Source organism: Pteropus vampyrus, unplaced genomic scaffold, assembly GCF_000151845.1.
Source record: "Pteropus vampyrus isolate Shadow unplaced genomic scaffold, Pvam_2.0 Scaffold201, whole genome shotgun sequence".
Lineage (NCBI taxonomy): Eukaryota > Metazoa > Chordata > Mammalia > Chiroptera > Pteropodidae > Pteropus > Pteropus vampyrus.
In genome coordinates, this window is record NW_011888982.1 from 1,904,501 (window position 1) to 1,923,636 (window position 19,136).

Genomic DNA, 19,136 nt, shown 5'->3' on the forward strand with positions numbered 1-19,136 from the left:
ACATATGCCTTTTCTTATTTCACACTAATATTGACACTGTTTTTCAGTAAATATTTAAGCCACAATGAAGAAATAGAATAGCCTGCTTGTGTTTTAAAAATATTGAATTCTATTTTAAATTTGGGCACTAAAATGGGAGACTTTAGAAAATGTATGCCATTTTTCTGGAACACCCTTTCTCAGTAGTATAAAGAGGAAATTAGAGTAAAATAATCAACAAGACTATGTCAGTTTTTAAAATTTTATTATCTATCTAACTGATTAGATACGTGATGGATTCATAAATTGAAATCATTTTTAAGATGCTTGATCACTAATGAACCTGCTTCTGAAAGTGATTTATTTTAATTATTACTATTGTATAATTATTTTGCCATATTTTTAACATTGTGTCTTATACCTGTTAATATTATTGATAAGTATTTTTCTTAAAAAATTGAGTAAAATAAATGCACATGTTTCTTGCTGTGAACATGATATATTAATTATGGTTTAATTATGATTTAATAATTACATTAATTATTAATATATTGCATATTAATGTTAAAATATATAGGATTTTAGATCTATTTTGTTAGTGAAGAGCCCTGTGGAAAGGAAATTGCCACTGCCATTCTGCTATATTTTTGATCAGCTGTAAGTGTTTGAAACTTCTCTGTTTGCCACTCTAACAGTAAATTTCCTTGAGTCAGATTGGTAATCCATAACTTGGCTAAAAACTAGAGTCAGAAATCCAGTACAACTTTGACCATCTCCTGGGAGCCCGATCTCTCTCTAGGGACTTACTGAATTGGACTCTCCATACTCACATGATCCCTTGGTGATTCCTTTGCATAATAAATTTTGAGATGCATTTCTCTTAAATATAACTCAATCACTTTTCTATACTATGTACTAAGTAAAGATGTCAGGTTTTTTAGTATTGTCTTTTTAAAAAATCATTGAACATTTTTCCAATTTATATTAGTTTCTGACTTTTCAATAAGAGCCTTTTATGTTATTATATTTCCCTCTTACATTCATAACAAGATTTCTTTTAATAGTTATAAAAAGGAAAGGTAAATCAAACATGTGTTAAAATTGTTATTATTATTAAAACCAAGAACTGGATGTTAAAATCATTCTGATGAAAGTATTGTTCTCATGATAGAAAAATTTGGTAAATTTTTGATGGACTATAGTGATCATATTTTTTTCCTCAATATCTACATGTTAACTTGGTCAAAATATCAAAGTTATTTTTGGAATCATAGAAAAAGATTGTAATAAGTAACAATTCTAATAAAATTATACCAGCAGTTTCAAATTTAGTCAGTTTTATTCCTAGACTTCATTGCATTACTACTATTTTGTATAGACAAGGGACTTTATGTTTTTCTAGATATATTTGATATATAATATTGTATAAACCTAAGGTATATAGCAAGTTCATTTGATATATTATACTATGATTGCCAATATAGCAGTAATTTGTACATCTATCACATATGTAATTATCATGTCTTTTTAGTGGTTGGGATAATTTAATTCTAATCACTTAGCAAGTTTGATGATTATAATACGATAATGTTGTCTATATTCAATGTACTCTGCATTAGATCTATAGGCTTATTTAGTACTCATTGTAAGCTTGTACCCTTCAACCATGTTTGTCTTTTTCTTCCACTTCCTATACTGTTGTGACCACAATTTTGCTCCCTGTCTTTATGTTTGGCTTTTTAAGATTCTACATATGAGTGTTATTATAGAGTATTTGTCTTTTTCTGTCTGACGTCTTACTCAGTATAATGTCCTCTAGGTTTATGTTGTCACAAGTGGCAAGATATCCTTTTTTCTTATTACTGGATAATGTTCCATTGTGTATATATATACTACATCTTCTTTATGCATTTATCCATTGAAAGGCACTTGGGTTGTTTCCATATCTTGGCTATGATGAATAAAGCTGCAATGAAGATGAGAATGTATCTCTCTCTCTCTTTAAAGCTTGATTAATGACTTATTTTAATTTTCAATTTTTATTCATAGCACACATCAGACATTTGGAAAACTGCAATGGCAACAACTCTGACACATTTAATACCTGGAAACCAAACTTGAACAAAGAGAAACACAGCCTTTTGAGTTTTTCTGATACCTGAATTTTTAAGCTATACATTTTGTTCTTTTGGGGAAAACTATCTAAATCATAGTAAAACATTATAAGCTGAAAGCTAACAACAGTGTGAACGTTATTGTCTCAAATTTAAAAGGAATTTAAAAGAAATCACAACCTTCAAAGGATAGAAAGTAATAGATTACAAAGGCTCACCGTGTCTATCTTGAATAATACATAAGTTGTGTTCTGTAAAGAAGGGTTTTGAAGGTGCGATAAGAGCTTTAATGAAAGGATGAATGGAGGTAAGACAAATTTAAGAACAATTGGATGCTAACAGAAACCTTGAAATCTTAGCTATCTTAAATTAAGCATTTGCTGAGTGAAAATATAATGGTAATATAATTTTATCACATCAGAAATTGTTGTAAAATTTAGTACATATGTAAAGATTTAGATATAACAATCATTTTGTTCTAGCCAAAACCCCAACAGTATTTCAGTTCCACTAAAAGCATTATTTTAATCTCTTTAATACAATATCTCTTCCGCTTTTCTTTTTAGGTTGGTTGTCATTTTTTAAGATTAAGAACTTTTTTATTTCATTTATTTGATTTGTTATCTGGCTTTGCTAATCATAATCACATGTAGAAGATAATTACATCAGTAGTATCTTTAATCTTGATTGTCTGAAAATGGCTTTATAGTAAATTTAATTTCAGAGGCTTTGCTTTTCTATGTTCCATGGGAAAAGAAAAATCATAAGTCTTTGCAATTGCATTTCTCTCTTCATTGGTCTGTCACTTGGGATCTGGAAGGATAGTCGAGTTATTCAAAGTGTCAGCAACTCTGTTAATGCTGGTAATATCAGCTCTAATATCCTTCCTGACATCATTCACACCAAAATTTTTACAAAGTGTCACTGAAACAATTTTTTTTTTTTTTCTGGTGGACCAATTGAGCTCTCCTTCAGGAACAAAGAAATGCTACAAGTTGAAGTGCTTCACTGTTTGACTTTCAATTTGATTTACTTTTGACCAAAGACTAGGGTCTAAAACATTCACATATACTAGAGTTTTCTCAGTTTTTTTTTTTTTTTCCTTCTGAAGTAAAAAGTCTGTCCTTCCACTTCTGTTTACTAAATCTCCAGATGGTTTACCTGAAATGAAAATAATTCTTCCAGCTGTCCTTTACTATAAATTTTTCCTGAAATGGTGTCATTTAATGACTGTTTTCTCTGTATTATTTAACAAATTATGTTGTCTTTCATTAACATTCATAAAAAGGAAAAGGTCATTTTTGCTTCTTCAGTTATCTGATTCTCATCAATCCAACTCTTTATTGTGAAATTTTTGTGTGAAAAGCAGTTTTCATATCTTTGGCCTGTGATGCTTGTATACTCTTATCCTTGACCTGAAGATGGAAAATGTTCACATTGTTTTCTAAATATCTTGAACAGTTCTTAAATTGACTATTTTGTGTATCATTCAGATTTTTACATATGATTCTTCTCCTAGGGCTTGAATTGGGTTTCACTAACATAGGTGTAATACTAACATTTTCATCTAAATTCTTAAGAAGTACTTTAAAATTATCATTGAAAACAGCAGATGAAATAGGGTGGTTGATTGCTATGTCACAGGGAATAGTTCAGGTTTCTCTGAAGTATCATTACAGACTTGTTAAACATCTGAAATTTATTTAAGTTGTAAAGTGCTGCTCTCACTTTTTGTATTTAAGAGTTGTATTTGTTTTATTTTGCATTGTTTATTATGTAAGATAACACCTGAATTATGTAAACTATATTTCTGACACTAAAAAGGATTCTTTTTTACATCTAGAGACGAATCCAAATCTGCCTTGGTTTGGTCACTAGTTGCAATTTCCTTTTCTGTGGCATTTTCTTGAGTCCTGGAAACAATCTAACTTATTGTTTGAATGATTCAGCTTCAGAAATATATTTTTTATGATTTGTATCATGAGCCATCTCATTTAAGATACTGTCAAATAATGTTCTGTTGTTTTCAACCTCCAGATGTACATCTGCAGAGTTAAGATTTAATTCTACACATCTTTCTCGGTGTATCTTCGCGCTCTCGCTCTCTCTATATATCAATATATAATATCTATATCTATATCTATCTATCTATCTATCTATCTATCTATCTATCTATATAGATAGATAGATAGATAGATACCACTAAAAAAAATTATTTGGTGATTTAAATTCTGTACAACCATTGGCTTTTTCCAAACCCACCTTGTCTTTTATTTCTGTAATAACTCCTTTTCTAAAGTCAGTAACATGTAAGGTTTGTCCTTGACTAAGTCTTTCTTTTTCTATGTAGAGGGTTTTGCTTAGGAAGGTTTCACTTTGATTTTCATCTTGAGGTATGGTAGTATCAATTTTATTCTTGGATATTTAAAAAAAATAAACTGTTAATTGTTTATAATGATTTCTTCCATAAGTGGATCTTTCTTTCTTTCTTTCTTTCTTTCTTTCTTTCTTTCTTTCTTTCTTTCTTTCTTTCTTTCTTTCTTTCTTTCTTTCTTTCTTTCTTTCTTTCTTTCTTTCTTTCTTTCTTTCTTTCTTTCTTTCTTTCTTTCTTTCTTCCTTTACTCTGTACTAAGTTCTAAACTTAGTACAGCATTTTCTTCCCTTATTTCTTTCCCAGAATTAAATTTCTGCATAATGATGTTTTGTGATTTTTCCCATTGACATTTCACTGTTTTCATTATTTACTTCTGTAAAATTCTGAGACTTCTTGCCTTCTTCAAACTTTCTTTGATCACATAATTCATTGTAATGTTCATGTATAACCTAATATGAGTTTCTTTAAGTGATGATAACTCATTTTTAATCTCATTTTCTGCATTGTTTTTCAATATATTTTTTCCAAGTTCCTAGTGCTTCTCATCCTCATTTTGAAGATTAAGGGAATTTTTCTTTATATCCTTTTACCTTTTTCTTTTAAGCATATTATCCTTTCAAGAGACTATAATCCTGCTTCCAGTTCATTATTACCTTGGATCTGTTGCTGGAGTAATTGCTGCATATATTGGAAAGAAGTGATGATATCCTGTTTTTCTTCTTGAATATGGTTAATCTCTTCATTAATCTTTTTATTTAATTCCATGTCCATTTTGTGTCTTTCTTGAAGTTCCAGAAATTTCTATTCTTTAATTGTTAAATTTATGTTTTCTTCTTCCATTTTATGTTGACATGTGACTTTGGACTACATTTCTTGGATAGCTTGTTTTCATTTTTTTTTTTTTAAGTTATATACTCAGAAGTAGAATTTATGGACTATATAATACATCTTTTATCAATTTTTGAGAAACTTTCATACTGTTTTTTGTAGTAGCTGAATCCTTTTACAAGGGATAACTTCTCCACATCCTCACAAATACTTACCTTTTCATTTTTTAATGATAGCTGTCCTAACAGGGATGAGGTGATATCTCGGTATGGTTTTGATTTTCCTTTCCCTGTTGATTAGTGATGTTGACCACTTTTTCATATGTATGTTTCCCATTTGGATGTGTTCTTTGGAAAAATAAATTGTCTATCTTTTGTCTAGATCGTAATGCATAATTCATTACTAAATGGATAGTATCACTGCAATAAGGTATGCAAAGGATCTTGATCTTCTGGCCACTCTGTGTCAGGCCTCTCCATATACCACGTACTCAGGCCATAAACATGACATGGACTGTAGTAATTACCTAGTAGAGTAGTCTTCAAATTTTTCCCAACAGAACTCCAGGCTTTGAGAAGAGTGGCTTAATTTGCTGTGAGAAAGAAAGCTAGCCTGAGAATCTGAGCCTGCTCTCATGCCTATATTTTATAGCTGAATAAATAAATACAATTCCTTAGGTAATTTTGCATTTCTTGTAGCAGATGAAAAACTGTTTTAGATTGGAAACTTGTTTTCAAATAAATACAAATATTTTTATGGTGAAGAGCAAGGGCCACGATCTTAAATGCCTCTAGCACTGGGAGATAAAATAAACAAGTGAAGATGTAATGTGTCCTGTATAGAAGAAGCAACTGGTCAATTAGTTGGAGAGTAAATGTACTACCAAGAGTGAAAATTTAACACAGAATCAAAATATGTCTACAGGCCAGATTTGACCCTATATTTGTTATTGGAGATCTCTCACATTGAGGTACTCAAAAATGCAGGGAGAAATAATGTGTTATAAAACAAAATCACATATGAAATATGATACATATTAGTGATAAAATATGCTGTTTTCATTGCCATTCTCTGTGGGCATGAGACTTGAATCTTCACTTTAATGTCATTAGATCTCCTTCAGGCACATGACTGGACAGAGAGGACCAATCTGAGTGGTCCTTCTTGCTGTGCTGACCTGGTCATTACTAGAGAAGTGGGTGAGTCACAGGAGGGCCTGAGTGACAACCCCAGAACTTTACAGAGAGTTAAGAGTTTGTATATAAAACAAATACAACATGTAGAAGAGCCAAGTGATAAAGATGAGTGAATGGTAAGGACTAAAGAGAAGAACAAAAGAGAAGGCAGTTTGTGAGAATGAGTGCAGAATATTTTAGAATTGTAATCATAATCATAATGGCAGGTGAAAAATAGTCAAATAAACCAGCAGGGAAAAGGGAGCTTTTTGGATTTAACCACCAAAAGCAGTGCCAACTTTATAAACCTTGCATGCACTTTTTTGGGGAAATTAGTCCCAAAAAGAGCCAAGATAAGATATATTGACAGAATACTCTTACAGTATGATGAATAATTAAAATTATACATTACTTTAACTATGTAGATCATATACATTATTCACTTCATATCTAAAATTAAATTGACAATTACTAAAAATTTAGACTCACTGCTAGTTGAAATTTGAGAATCCGTATGTCTTAGAGAGGGTAAAATATTTTTCTATATCTTCCTTCTGAGTTTTTATTGCCACGGTAATATTATTTTTGACTGATGATAGTTATAATAACTAGTAAATTTTTCAAAATACTTATACACATTATATCTATTTGACATCACCCTTGAGAAAGCAGTCATTGACTGCTTTCTTCATTGGATATGAAAAGTTATTGAGACTTGGACGATTAGCAAGTAAATACCACAGTCGATATAGACCACTTCCTTAATAATGGCCTGATGCTTTCCATACTGCACTAGTCTTCTTTCTGAATTTTCATCAAATAGGATACAGTAAGTTCTCATTTAAACTCATAGATGGGTTTTTGGAAACTGTGACTTTAAGTGAAATAAGAAATAACAAAACAAATTTTACCATAAGCTAGTTGATACAAACAAGAATTCAGTTTCTATAGCAAATTTCTCATTAAAAAACATTACCAAACATCTAAATAAAGATCCAGAACACTTCTAGTATCAAACATTGAAATAAAAGCAAGCTACATGTACATTTAAGAAAGAATAATAAATACGAATGATAATTATTTTTCAATTTGCTTATTTCAATTCAAGGTTGTGGATGGCTGGAGTCCATCCCACCAGCTCAGAGCAAAAGGCAGAAACTTGCCCTGGACAGAAAACTTCCATCTCAGGGCACACTCACATCCACACCCATTTTCACTCAGGCTGGGACAATTTAAACAGGCCGATTAACCTAATATGCACATCTTTGGGATGTGGGAGGAAACTGGAGTATATGAAGAAAACTCACGCAGACATGGGATGAACATGCAAATTGCACATAGATACAGTGGCTTCAGCCAAAAATTGATTTTTTTTTTTGTCATCAACATTATAACAAAACAAGATTGAATGAAACAACATTATTCAAGGACCTTCTGTACTTGTTTTTACCTGTGTATTTGATGTGTTCAACTCCCATTTTCTGTCCTTGTAGGAATTTGGACATGGAGCAAAAGCTGAATTCTCTCAGACCAAACATGTGAGGATAGCAGAGAAAAAAGATGGCAGGAGAGTGGGTTTCAGACTTTTCAATTCACCTATTCACTATTAAGCTTGGACCTCACAGGAGAAAAAGAAAATGTGAGCTCATTTAAGCCACTATTTATTTTTTAAAAAAGTAACCAATATAGAAAGATGAAAGATGTACATAGTTGCTCCCAAGGTATACAGTGCTAAATCAACAAAAAGTTTACTAAAAATGAAACCCAACTGATTAAAGCTGTCATTTAAAAAATATTGTTTTAACCAACTTTAAGAGGGAACCAATTATTCAGTTTCTAGTCAAGGTATAATGTGAAGATGTGAAAGCATGTGGAAAGGGTATGTGCTAGGTTTGAGTATGGGATATACAAAAAGATAAATTTTCCTATGTTATAATTTTGCCTAAGGGAAATTTCTATAAATACATAACATTTTTACCTTCAGTAAACTAAAGTGTCATAGTAAGTAGAGTATTAGAATTTTTTTATGCTCACTAAATAAAGCATTCTGAGAATTATCTAAATAAATCTCAAATATTTTACACCAATACTTTTTATTCTATTTTATAGAACTTAGTTCTCCATTTCAACATTTTTCACGTGTGTACTGTTATAGAGGTACATTCTTATTATTTTGTCAATTTCATGCCAAATAATCCATTTAGATGGAAAGATGATTTATCTATCTATCTATCTATCTATCTATCTATCTATCTATCTATCTATCTATTTATTTATTTTTGTGGTGTTCATGAACTTGTGTTTGTCTAATTTTGCTTTCCCAGTTTTAGTTACAAATGAGGTTTAATCACAGGAACTGCTACTATTTTCAGCATAATTGATGTCAATAGCTTATGTTAATTTCTGAGTATTAGATTTAATCATCAGAGGCAAGACCTTTGGACATGAGACAAATCTCGTGATCTGTGTGACATAGATGGAGCACTCTGTAGTCACTCAGGAAATATTCAACTCCACTTTGACTTTTCTTGATCAGAGACCAGGCTGTCACCATTATTTGTTGGGTCACTTTTGTAATAATAGTACAAACAGGTTTCCTTAGGCTAGAGTTTTTTCATGTTGTATGACATAATTTAGCTGGTCATGGGGATTCCAAATAAATCAAGAATGAGATAGATCACACGGTGCTAAATGGATTTTCAGAAATACCTAGACATGTACTCTTTTAGTCAGTTATTTTAACAATAATATTGTAACTATAATTCTGTATATAAAACCATAAAATCTCCATGGTATATAATATTGTATCAGTCAGGATTCTCTTGAAAAATAGAACCAGTTGGATACATATGTATCTATATAGATATATTTTGAGATTTATTTCAAGGAATTGGCTCACACCACTGTGGGGGGTGACAAGTTTGAATTTTGTAAGACTGGCTGGAAGGTTGAAAATTACTGAGCAGGAATTGGTGCTGAAGTCTTAAAGCAGAATTTATCAGAGAAATGTCTGAGTTTGGCTTTTAAGTTCTTTCAATTCTTTGCATGAGGCCCAACATTATCTAGAATAATCTCATATACTTAAAGTCAACTGATTGTAGACATTAGCCATATCTGCGAAATACCTCCATATAACCGGGTACCAGGTTGACTAACTGGTCTAGCGTAGGTGACACAAAAAAAATTAACCATCACAATCTACCCTTTGTCAGTTTGGCACCCAAACACAACTTTTAATCCTATTTAATCTCCAAATAAAAACCATAAACTCATATTTTTAACCAAGGTAATGCAGATAGCTTTCATACAACTTAAAATGCACTTATCATTTTCTTTGAAGGACATGGAAAGTCCTTAAGTGATATTCAATTTTCTCCTTGATATACCGTAACTTAAATGTTGTGATGTAAAGGTTTATATCAAATGTTTCTGGTTAGTCTACTGATCCTGCTGGTGAACAGCTAGAAATGATTACCAGAGGCAGCCCTGCCTTGGATCCACTGTAGCAGGTTGGCCTTAGTGTGTGGAAGTCCAGCTGCTGAGCCCAAGAATAGCTTCCATTCCTGCCCCAATGCCATTTTGTTTATTTGTCCATTGGGCAATGACAGGTTAGAAGACATAAGGGGCTGATTGGTAGCCGCAGAACAGATCATCTCATTCACTGGATTTTAAAAATCTTCATTTGCCTAACACCCTTTGGTAAGCATTTACATGGTATATACATATCTTTTTTTTTTTTGTCCATATATTATAACAATATCAGTTCATTAATTTTTACAAATGTGTCATACTAATGTAAGATGTTAATAATAGAGGAAAGAAGATGAGGTATACATGGAAACTCTGCATTATTTATATTTCTGTAAATCTAAACTATTTCAATATGAAAATTTATACAAAAATGTCTCAGAAAGTTTTAAAAAATTATAAGCATTTAAAATAATTTTATTATAGTTATGTAATTTATGCTACTTAGTAACCGTTATTTTGAATCTCATACTAATTCATTTTCTGAATGAACATCTGATACTTTTATCTTCTACTTTGATGAAAAATGATAGCAGACTAAGGAAAAAAAGGACAAAAAAATGGTAAAAGGTATAGATACAACCCCTACTCAAATGTGTCATATTATTAATAATGACATCTTAAAAATGTGTGTACTAAAGGTGAATTCAGCATAGAAAACTAAATATAAGATTAAGCTTAGGCAGGTGGATTAAATATCTTTATGTCTATTTCTTTGGTTTTCTAGTCGCAGAAGATTAATTCTAGAGACACCATGTTTTTTTTTTATAAGCAATAAATGCTGAATTCTACTTTTATAGTAAAACAATACCTCTTTGTCAAAATTGAAGTAGAGTAGATGTTTAATTTTTTCAAATATAATCTTTAAGAGCAATTTTGAAAAATAATTGTTAAATTAATGAAAAATATCTTGCAGATACCTTAATATTATGTACTTTATATAATCGAATTATACTTTTTCTTATCAAATTGCCCTTTTATTTGCTAGTGACTTATTTTTATCTAACTCTACTATAATCAGTCTCCTTATGCATTCCAATAAATTAAAACCAGGCCCACAATTCATAAGACCTGTTCAGGAAGAATATTCAGTATATCATGTGGTATGTTCAGTTACTATTGAAATAGTCAATTCTTTTCCTTCTAAAGTAGTTGCAACAATCCATTTACAGCATAAGTAAACCTCTTACTCTATTTCACCCACACATACTTGTTCACTAATCTCAAACAACAGAAAATGATAAAGGACAAAATAGTTTACTGTTTCAAAGACTGAGAGGAGGAATAATTTTGAAGTGTACAGAGTCTTCTCTTTTGGAATTCACCATACAGTTTACTTTGAAGTTTCATTTACCTAAACCATTATATTTCGACTGTGCCTTTTTTATAATGTCATGTTGTCAATTTTCTGTGATAACTTTTAGTTTTATTAAATTTATCATATAATTAAAACTCTCTAACAGCATTTTAAAAAAGTTTAGATGCATTTATATACATTTAAGTTTATGTCTACCATTTAGGTAATATAGTGCTCATAAAATGAATCTGTATTATATATTTTATACATTGATTTATAATTCACTCTGATAAATAGCTTGTTTCCTTACATCACACTGTTTGTGAACAAAATTTTAAGTTCCAAAGAGAATTATTCATACATATTTTTTTTTAATTAAAAAGAGTGATATTAATCAACCCCTTTTTCAAGAGATAACATCATGAAAGTCAACTTTTAATTACTTCTTTTGAAGTTTCATTTCCAGTTGCCAGCTCAGATTTCAAAATGAATGTTGGGAATAAGCTAACTCTTGAGAGAGGAGGTTAATCATATTGTAGATCATATCTGAATACTTAGTGGAGTAGGACATGAAAATGCACATTCTCAATCGCTCTGAATGGTGGCAATATGTTTATACTTCACAAAAGCTGGGATTCAGACTTTTTCATCTCTTCCTTCATTTTCTCTTTGTTATACCCTAGGAGTTCTTGTTTGGTGCAGTGGACCATGAACATAGCTGAGCATAGGATCAGCTTCATAATTTCTTACACTTTAGTAGTGTTCTCCTTGCTTACACTTGATGCTGTGCTCAAACGGCTTATTATTTCTGTCTTTTCAGACGGCATCCTTTGCAGTGTCATAGCACATGGATTTCAGGACTGCCTGTGAAGAGGTAAGTTAAATGGCTCTCTGCTTTTCAAATAAGGAAAATAGGAATAAACAGAAAACACTTGGCCCTCCTTTATGTAAGTAGATCATTGCTTTCAATAGAGAGGTGGGTGATAAGTTCATTTTACTTCCAGGTTATGATCTCTTTCTGCAAGACTAGAAAGCAAAAGAGTGCCTGAGAAGCCTCAGATATTTGCTCTTTCCTTAAGAAAAAGAAGGTTGGATATTTGGTTTGATTGAATTGCCCTTCTCCATGAACTATACACTGCAGGATTTCAGGTAGTAGAAGTGTTATAAGTAATTCTTTCCACATAAATGGTTATAAATTAGAAGATTATATAAAGTCTCTTTCAGCACTAAAATTATATATTTTATGATTCCAATATTATTTAAGTATTTCAATATTATTTAAATATTAATACATGACAATTCAAATTCTCTCTAGAACTGTCATCACACTTCAGTATAAGTTAAAGGGGCACATTGCTCCTGTAAGGATATTAAAACCCATTCAAAGGTGCAGTCAAAAATGTATGAACTTAGACCTCCAGGTAATGTAATTGTTCTATTTTAGGAAAAAAGACTATCTTTTTGATTAAATATGGGACATTCAAAGTATTGTATTTTTATTCTTCAGGCAAAATGTAAACATTCATAGGTTAAAATATTTCACATTTATTTAAAAAGTATAAAACATTTTTATCGTGTATGAATAACCTAAGAAAAAACAATCATAACTAAATTGCCTATGATAAAGTTAAAAACCAACCAACAAAACCTTCAGTTATTAATATTTGTGAAAATTTTTTAAATGAAATTTTGAAAAATATCTCCTTTAAAAATATTTATCACAGTTCGTTCATAGTTTAGAATTTAAGTTCTTTCAGAAAATTAATAAATTGCTTTTAGTTTTTTAATACTTATACTTCTTACATTGTAGTTATTTGTTTACAAACCTCTCATGAGTACTGAATATTATAAGGTCAGAGTGTATAACTTATTCATCTTTTTAACTTCGCACCTATCCATTTATATTTAAAAAAATAAATTAATGTTTCAGAAGCTTAAATATAGAAGCATAAATTTTAATTATGTTCTATTTCTAGTTTTGAATGTAGTAAGTCTACTATTTCCATCAAATTGTTATGTTTCTGATAGTAAAGCATCCATTGAATGAGACACAAATGAAACACATAAGGAATTCACAAGATAGAGACTGGATAGTGGCTAAATGGCATTTTAACAAATGGTTTACCTTGGACTTTGGAGGCTGACATAAGATTTATTTCTCAGACCTTTTTTAAAACAAAATTGTTTTGATTCATTGATTCGAACTATATATAAATTCTACTTAGGGTTCAGAAGATTTATCTTATGATGATAATTCCGTTGTGATCATCTTACCCTTGCTCCTGTAGTAATAGGGTCTTGCTCTTTTGCAATAAACCCTTTTAGAATAATTATCATTTAGACTGTCCTCCCCATGGAATACAACTGTCTCAGAACTGCTCAGCAGTAGTACCCGTGTGTCTTCCACATGGTGGGTGTGTTGGCAAGAGTAGAGAACTATAAGATTTCCTGAAGATGATCAAATCACCCCGAATATAGGCCACAATCAATGAGTTTGTCTGCTATTAATAGTCTCAGACCATTTAAATGGACAGGATTCATAAAGATAATTTAGCTTGTCATTTTGTAGATGAGAAAATTGAGAGGTTTTATGAAATGCTGAATGCCACTTAATTAGTTAAAAGCAAAACTATAATTTGTAGCTTGGAGTCTAAGCTTAGGCCTCTTCTTGAAGTACTACATTGCTGGAAATTATTATCACAAAGATATACAAAATAAAACTCATATTCCCTTGACTGCCAATAAGCCATTAAATATGAAAATCGGATATCCATGTTATCAGACAGATTTATCTAGAATATTATAGTGCTGATGTCAGGAAATCTCTTCTTTGAAAAAGAATAGAAGTATGCTCCAAATTAAGTACATCTTAATTTTGTAATACAGATTTCTTTAAGAGAAGTTTGTTTATTGTTTAAGGAAGTTCTCTTTTAAAAAGTTATAATTATTTTAAGGAATCAAGATTTAGAAGTCTAACAATACACACAAATGAAAATGGAGAATACAATTAGGATAAATAAAAAAATCTACAATTTAGAAGAAAAAAATATGTGCATAGTCAGGCATAATTATTGATTTATCTTCTTCTAAAAGTATCATCAGAGTAACTATGTGTTCATAAGCCTTTAAGCTATCTTCAGTCTAGATTTTCCTCACATTTTATTTTCACATCTACATTTCTTAAAATACAATCCATGTCTCTGTGTCGATTATGATTTCTCTGTAACACATAATGAATAATTTAATAATTCATGCACATAATAATTAAATTTAATTCCTCATGAATACAATATAATATATGACTATGATTCAATCAACAAATATTGAAAGAAATCCTACTCTAAATAAACTACTGTACTATGTCCTATAGATTAATAATTCTTAGTAATAAAAATAGTAATAAGTTATTATTACAATTTTCTTGAAATAATGATATATAATGTGAAGTTATATAACGTGATATATAGCTAAATGTTTTTGAGGTCACTATATGTGATGTCTAAATACAATATTGATCATTAGGAAGATATATTGATTCAATGAAAACCCTGCATTCAGAATAGTAAGGACTCATTTTTGGATGGAGTGGTCTTCAAAGGCTTCAGGAGAAGTGAGTCTTATACTAGTACTTAACAGCTGGCTAAAATTTAACAAAGAGAAGACCATGGCTATAAGTAATCTTGGAAAGGAAAGGAAAAGGATAAAATACACTTTGAACCGTGCATGGAATGGCATTTAGTATACTACTGCTATAGTATGGTACAATATAAAAGAAAAGATATATCTATCTATCTATCTATATATATATCACTTAAAAACCTTAAAAAAGATTTTTAAAAATATGTATATACATATCTATATATATATATATATATAGATAGATAGATAGATAGATAGATAGATAGATAATCACTTAAAAACCTTAAAAAAGATTTACAGAACAAATTAAATTATATTTGACAACCAAAAAAATGAAATATCGAATATACTTACAAGAATATTTGCAGTGCATATTATAGTTTCTGCCTAGTTTCCTGTTGTTTGTAGTTTCTTACAAGTAATATTGCAAATTCTACATTTCCAAATTAAAGGAACATAGATTTTAACTTTTCCAGAAAACACAGTTTGTGTTCTTTCAAAGAGTAGAACCTAAAGAAGACTTAGATATTTGAATGTTAGTTTATTTTTTACAGTTCCAGAGATACTAAGTTTAAGCTAAGCATAAATTTCTATTAAGTTGAAATGCAAGATTTGTTTTTAAAACATAGAATAAATCCACGCAAATTTGTAAACATGTTTCATTAATTTACAGAAAACAAGTCAATGACTAAATATTTAAAAATATTGCTTTTTAAGTAATTAAGAGATATTACCTTTTACCATTCCTTTAAGAAAATAATCTCCAATGTGGATTTTGAAAAATCCAGCTGCAGTGTAAGATCATCCATCAGGCACGGGAAAACAACATTTGAATTTATATTATTTTTTTATGAATCATCTCCTTAAAATTTTAAGTTTTATGTATGTTTTAGACTTTGCATAGTATATTTGTACATTATATATAGCAAATACATTTCTGCACTCATGTATAATATATACACAGTCAACAAAGTTTGAAGACAAATAATTATTGTGTTAATAAAGAGAAGACAAATGCAGATCTTCAGTTAATACTAAAATGGGGGGCCAATAATTACTTAGATTTTTTTTTTAATTTTTAAAAATCGGGGTCCACAGATCTGTAAAGACTTTGAGGCCAGGCTGTTTTAGGTTGCGCTGACTAGTCACCGCTGTCACGGTCCTGTTACCCATTCTTATCCCTGAAGCAATACAAGCAGATGAGGGTGTATAAATCAAGCTTTTCTCCTTATCAGATAGTGTCCTATGCTCCCTTAGTAGCATGTCCTTAATGGAAAACTTAGCTGTCATGTCCAGAGTAGTCCCTTGCACATTTTATTTTCCCTCTAGTTGTCATTGCTTTGATACATGAAGAATATCTGTTTAAGATGAACTACTTTTCAGAACTCTTTGCACTTTCATAGGAGATTTTGGTGACTAAAATGCTACCTGAGGAAAGATACCAATAGCCATATGTCTGTACAGGAAGATTGAGGCAGGTATCCTCAAATAATCTCTGCCTGAGGGGATGCATTCTTGAGCTTCTGTTTTCTAGAATCGAATGAACTAAGCTCTATATCTTCTTATGCTCTATATCTTTACTTTTCCCCTCTTGAATAAACTAACTTACCTCCTTCAATTATCATATTCTCAATTTATTTTTTCAAGACAAATCATATATTTTTTTCTATATACAAGCCTCATTTAATACATCCTCAAGAATATTTAATTCCTCTCTCCATGTTCCTGTATCAGATATTACATTTCATCTTATTTATAGATGTGTATTTTCGTGAGTAGGAATACACTGAGGTCAGAGACTATTGTCTAATTCATGTCTGACTCTGTTAGCTTTACACAATATTTGAAAAATGATGCATGTGTAGGATCTTAAATGTATTTTCTTATACATAAACTGAATTTTTATAATAGAATATGTGTAACATCTATAACCCCTGGAAAAATTATATACATATATATTTTTATTCTAACAAAAGCAGCCTCATTATCTCATCTTCTCAGGTTGAAACATGAATTCAAAGTCTATAAAGTCTATATTTTGTTTTCCAGGCCCCTTTCTATTAATTAGGGGATATTTTACATGTTATCTGAAGGTTGAGTGAAAGGAGGATTGATCATGTCATAAACATGATGAGAGAAGCCTCATAGCTATTTTAGTCCCTCAAACTTTCCCTGGGCGATCTTTTATATCTCTTTTATGTGTAACAATAATGTATTTATGAGGTCTCAGGGAAAGCTTCTCTTTCATCTTCAAGTTGAGACAGAGCATTATTTGTGAATGCCAGTTTAGTCATTACACTTCTGAGAAAAAATTGGCCCAAATATACTGTACATTGAAAAATTAGTCAATGTCCTCAATCCTATTTACATAGCTTTAATAATATTTTATACCTATCTTTGCCCCATGCCAACTCAGAGTCCTTATGTTGGCTCCTGGCCAAGTCTGCACTATAAGCATGAAAACTTTTCCATGTGAAAATGTAGAAAATTGTGTTCTATAAGGAAAATTTAATTTGCTTTAGATGAAATATTTTTGTCCTCTAGACATATCCACTGGAGTAAAACTCTAGAATACATTAATCGACATGATTTAGTGAGTGCCTGCTGTCCACCAGTCTCATAGAGGTGGAAACATCATCCTTGCTCCTGAAAAAGTTTGTTTTTTCTTAAAATATATCATAACTCTTAAAAATAATTATAGACTAATATAATATCATATATGATAGAAGGTGTAATGGTATGTATTAACACATAGGTTAAAGCAGATTACAGAAAAAGTTATTTTTGGAGGCTACTTTCTCTAAGTATATTCTCATCAACATTAATGAACACTGTTCTAAAGAAATAAATTCCTAGCAATTCACATATAAAATTATATTTCAAGAGAAAGCCTGGTATTATTTTCCTGGGATTTTGTGCTCATGATATACTGAGGATATGTGTGTACTTCCATGAGCTTACCCCTTTATCTAAGTTAAGAATAGTTCAATAATTATTAAAGAAAAATGTAATTGCAAAAGTAGCCATTGTCCCTGTTGACTTGTTGGTGCCGAATAACAGCCCAAAATTATATTCTGTCTCAAAAGAACTTAATTTTATATCTCTGACAAATGGAAGTGTTAAGTGCACTTGCGAGGGAGAATCTGCTTGTTCATCTGAGTGAATATTATAACACTGACATGCTTCAGAAGTGACAAGATTCATGGATTCTTCAATGGATTACTAAATTGCTGGATTAAATCTATGTTATACAAGTTAAAAATCATCACTGGTTGTTTTATATCCCAGAAAGTGTGAAGCAAAAACAGTGGACTAGGAATCAAAAATCCTGGGTCTCAAACCAGGCTATGATTTTAATTAATTATATTAATTTTGGCAGTTCACATCAGCTCTTTATCTTTGTTCCCTCATATGTACACAATGTGTGTGTGTGTGTGTGTGTGTGTGTGTGTGTGTGTGTGTGTGTGTGTTGGCAACTAGAAATAATTAAATAGTGGAGGTTACAGAAGATGTTAAGTAGGTATGTTTCCAAATTTAAAATTCTATGGTAAAGACAGAGAGTAGAAAGAGACTGGGAAGATGATGCTCATGGGTTTCTTTTTGGAGTAATAAAAATGTTCTAAAATTGATTATAATGATGGCTGCACAACTTTACTAAAAACATTTTATCATACACTCTGAAGGGTTAAATTTTATAGATGTCAATTTTATCTCAATAAAGTTATTTTAAATTTAGATAATAAGTATTAAACAAAATTTTCTTTTTAAAAAAAATATAATATATAAACTATACTCCTCACTCTCCAAATCTTTATGTAGATTTTCTGACATAATCTCCAATATCCGGGATCTGGGGTCAACTGTATGTGAAACAGTTATCCTTTTCTTTGTATCTACATTAAGTATTACATTTCAAACTCACTGGAGTACATTTTACCTAGCTTTCAAGTGTTATTCATCATATTTTACAGTAAATATGTCATACAATTATATCTACAAACTAAGTATACTTTTTTTCTCTTTTGTTTTGCTCTTTTGTTTTTCTGCCGGAAGACAAAGACAGGGATTTGTTTGCTGCAGGATGGTAATCAGGACCCTTTCAAAGTTCGGCTACACCTAGCCAAAGATATTTTGATGATTCAAGAACAAGATGTGATATGTGTGTCTGGTGAACCTTTCTATTCTGGTGTAAGTAGCTTTTT

The 19,136-nt window shown here is 30.7% G+C and overlaps 1 protein-coding gene and 1 pseudogene across 1 annotated transcript in view; one reads left to right on the forward strand and one right to left on the reverse strand.

Annotated features, from left to right (window-relative positions):
- Positions 1-2,612: 2,612 nt before the first annotated feature.
- Positions 2,613-12,122, reverse strand: LOC105300083 (annotated as a pseudogene).
- Positions 12,123-12,142: 20 nt separating this feature from the next.
- The window catches only part of SNTG1 (syntrophin gamma 1), a 280,357-nt gene continuing 273,363 nt past the window's right edge, over positions 12,143-19,136 (forward strand). The window contains exons 1-2 of the mRNA XM_011372125.1: positions 12,143-12,169; positions 18,988-19,122. Coding sequence (XP_011370427.1) covers positions 12,143-12,169; positions 18,988-19,122 — 162 coding nt within the window. The remainder of the gene's footprint in view (positions 12,170-18,987; positions 19,123-19,136) is intronic.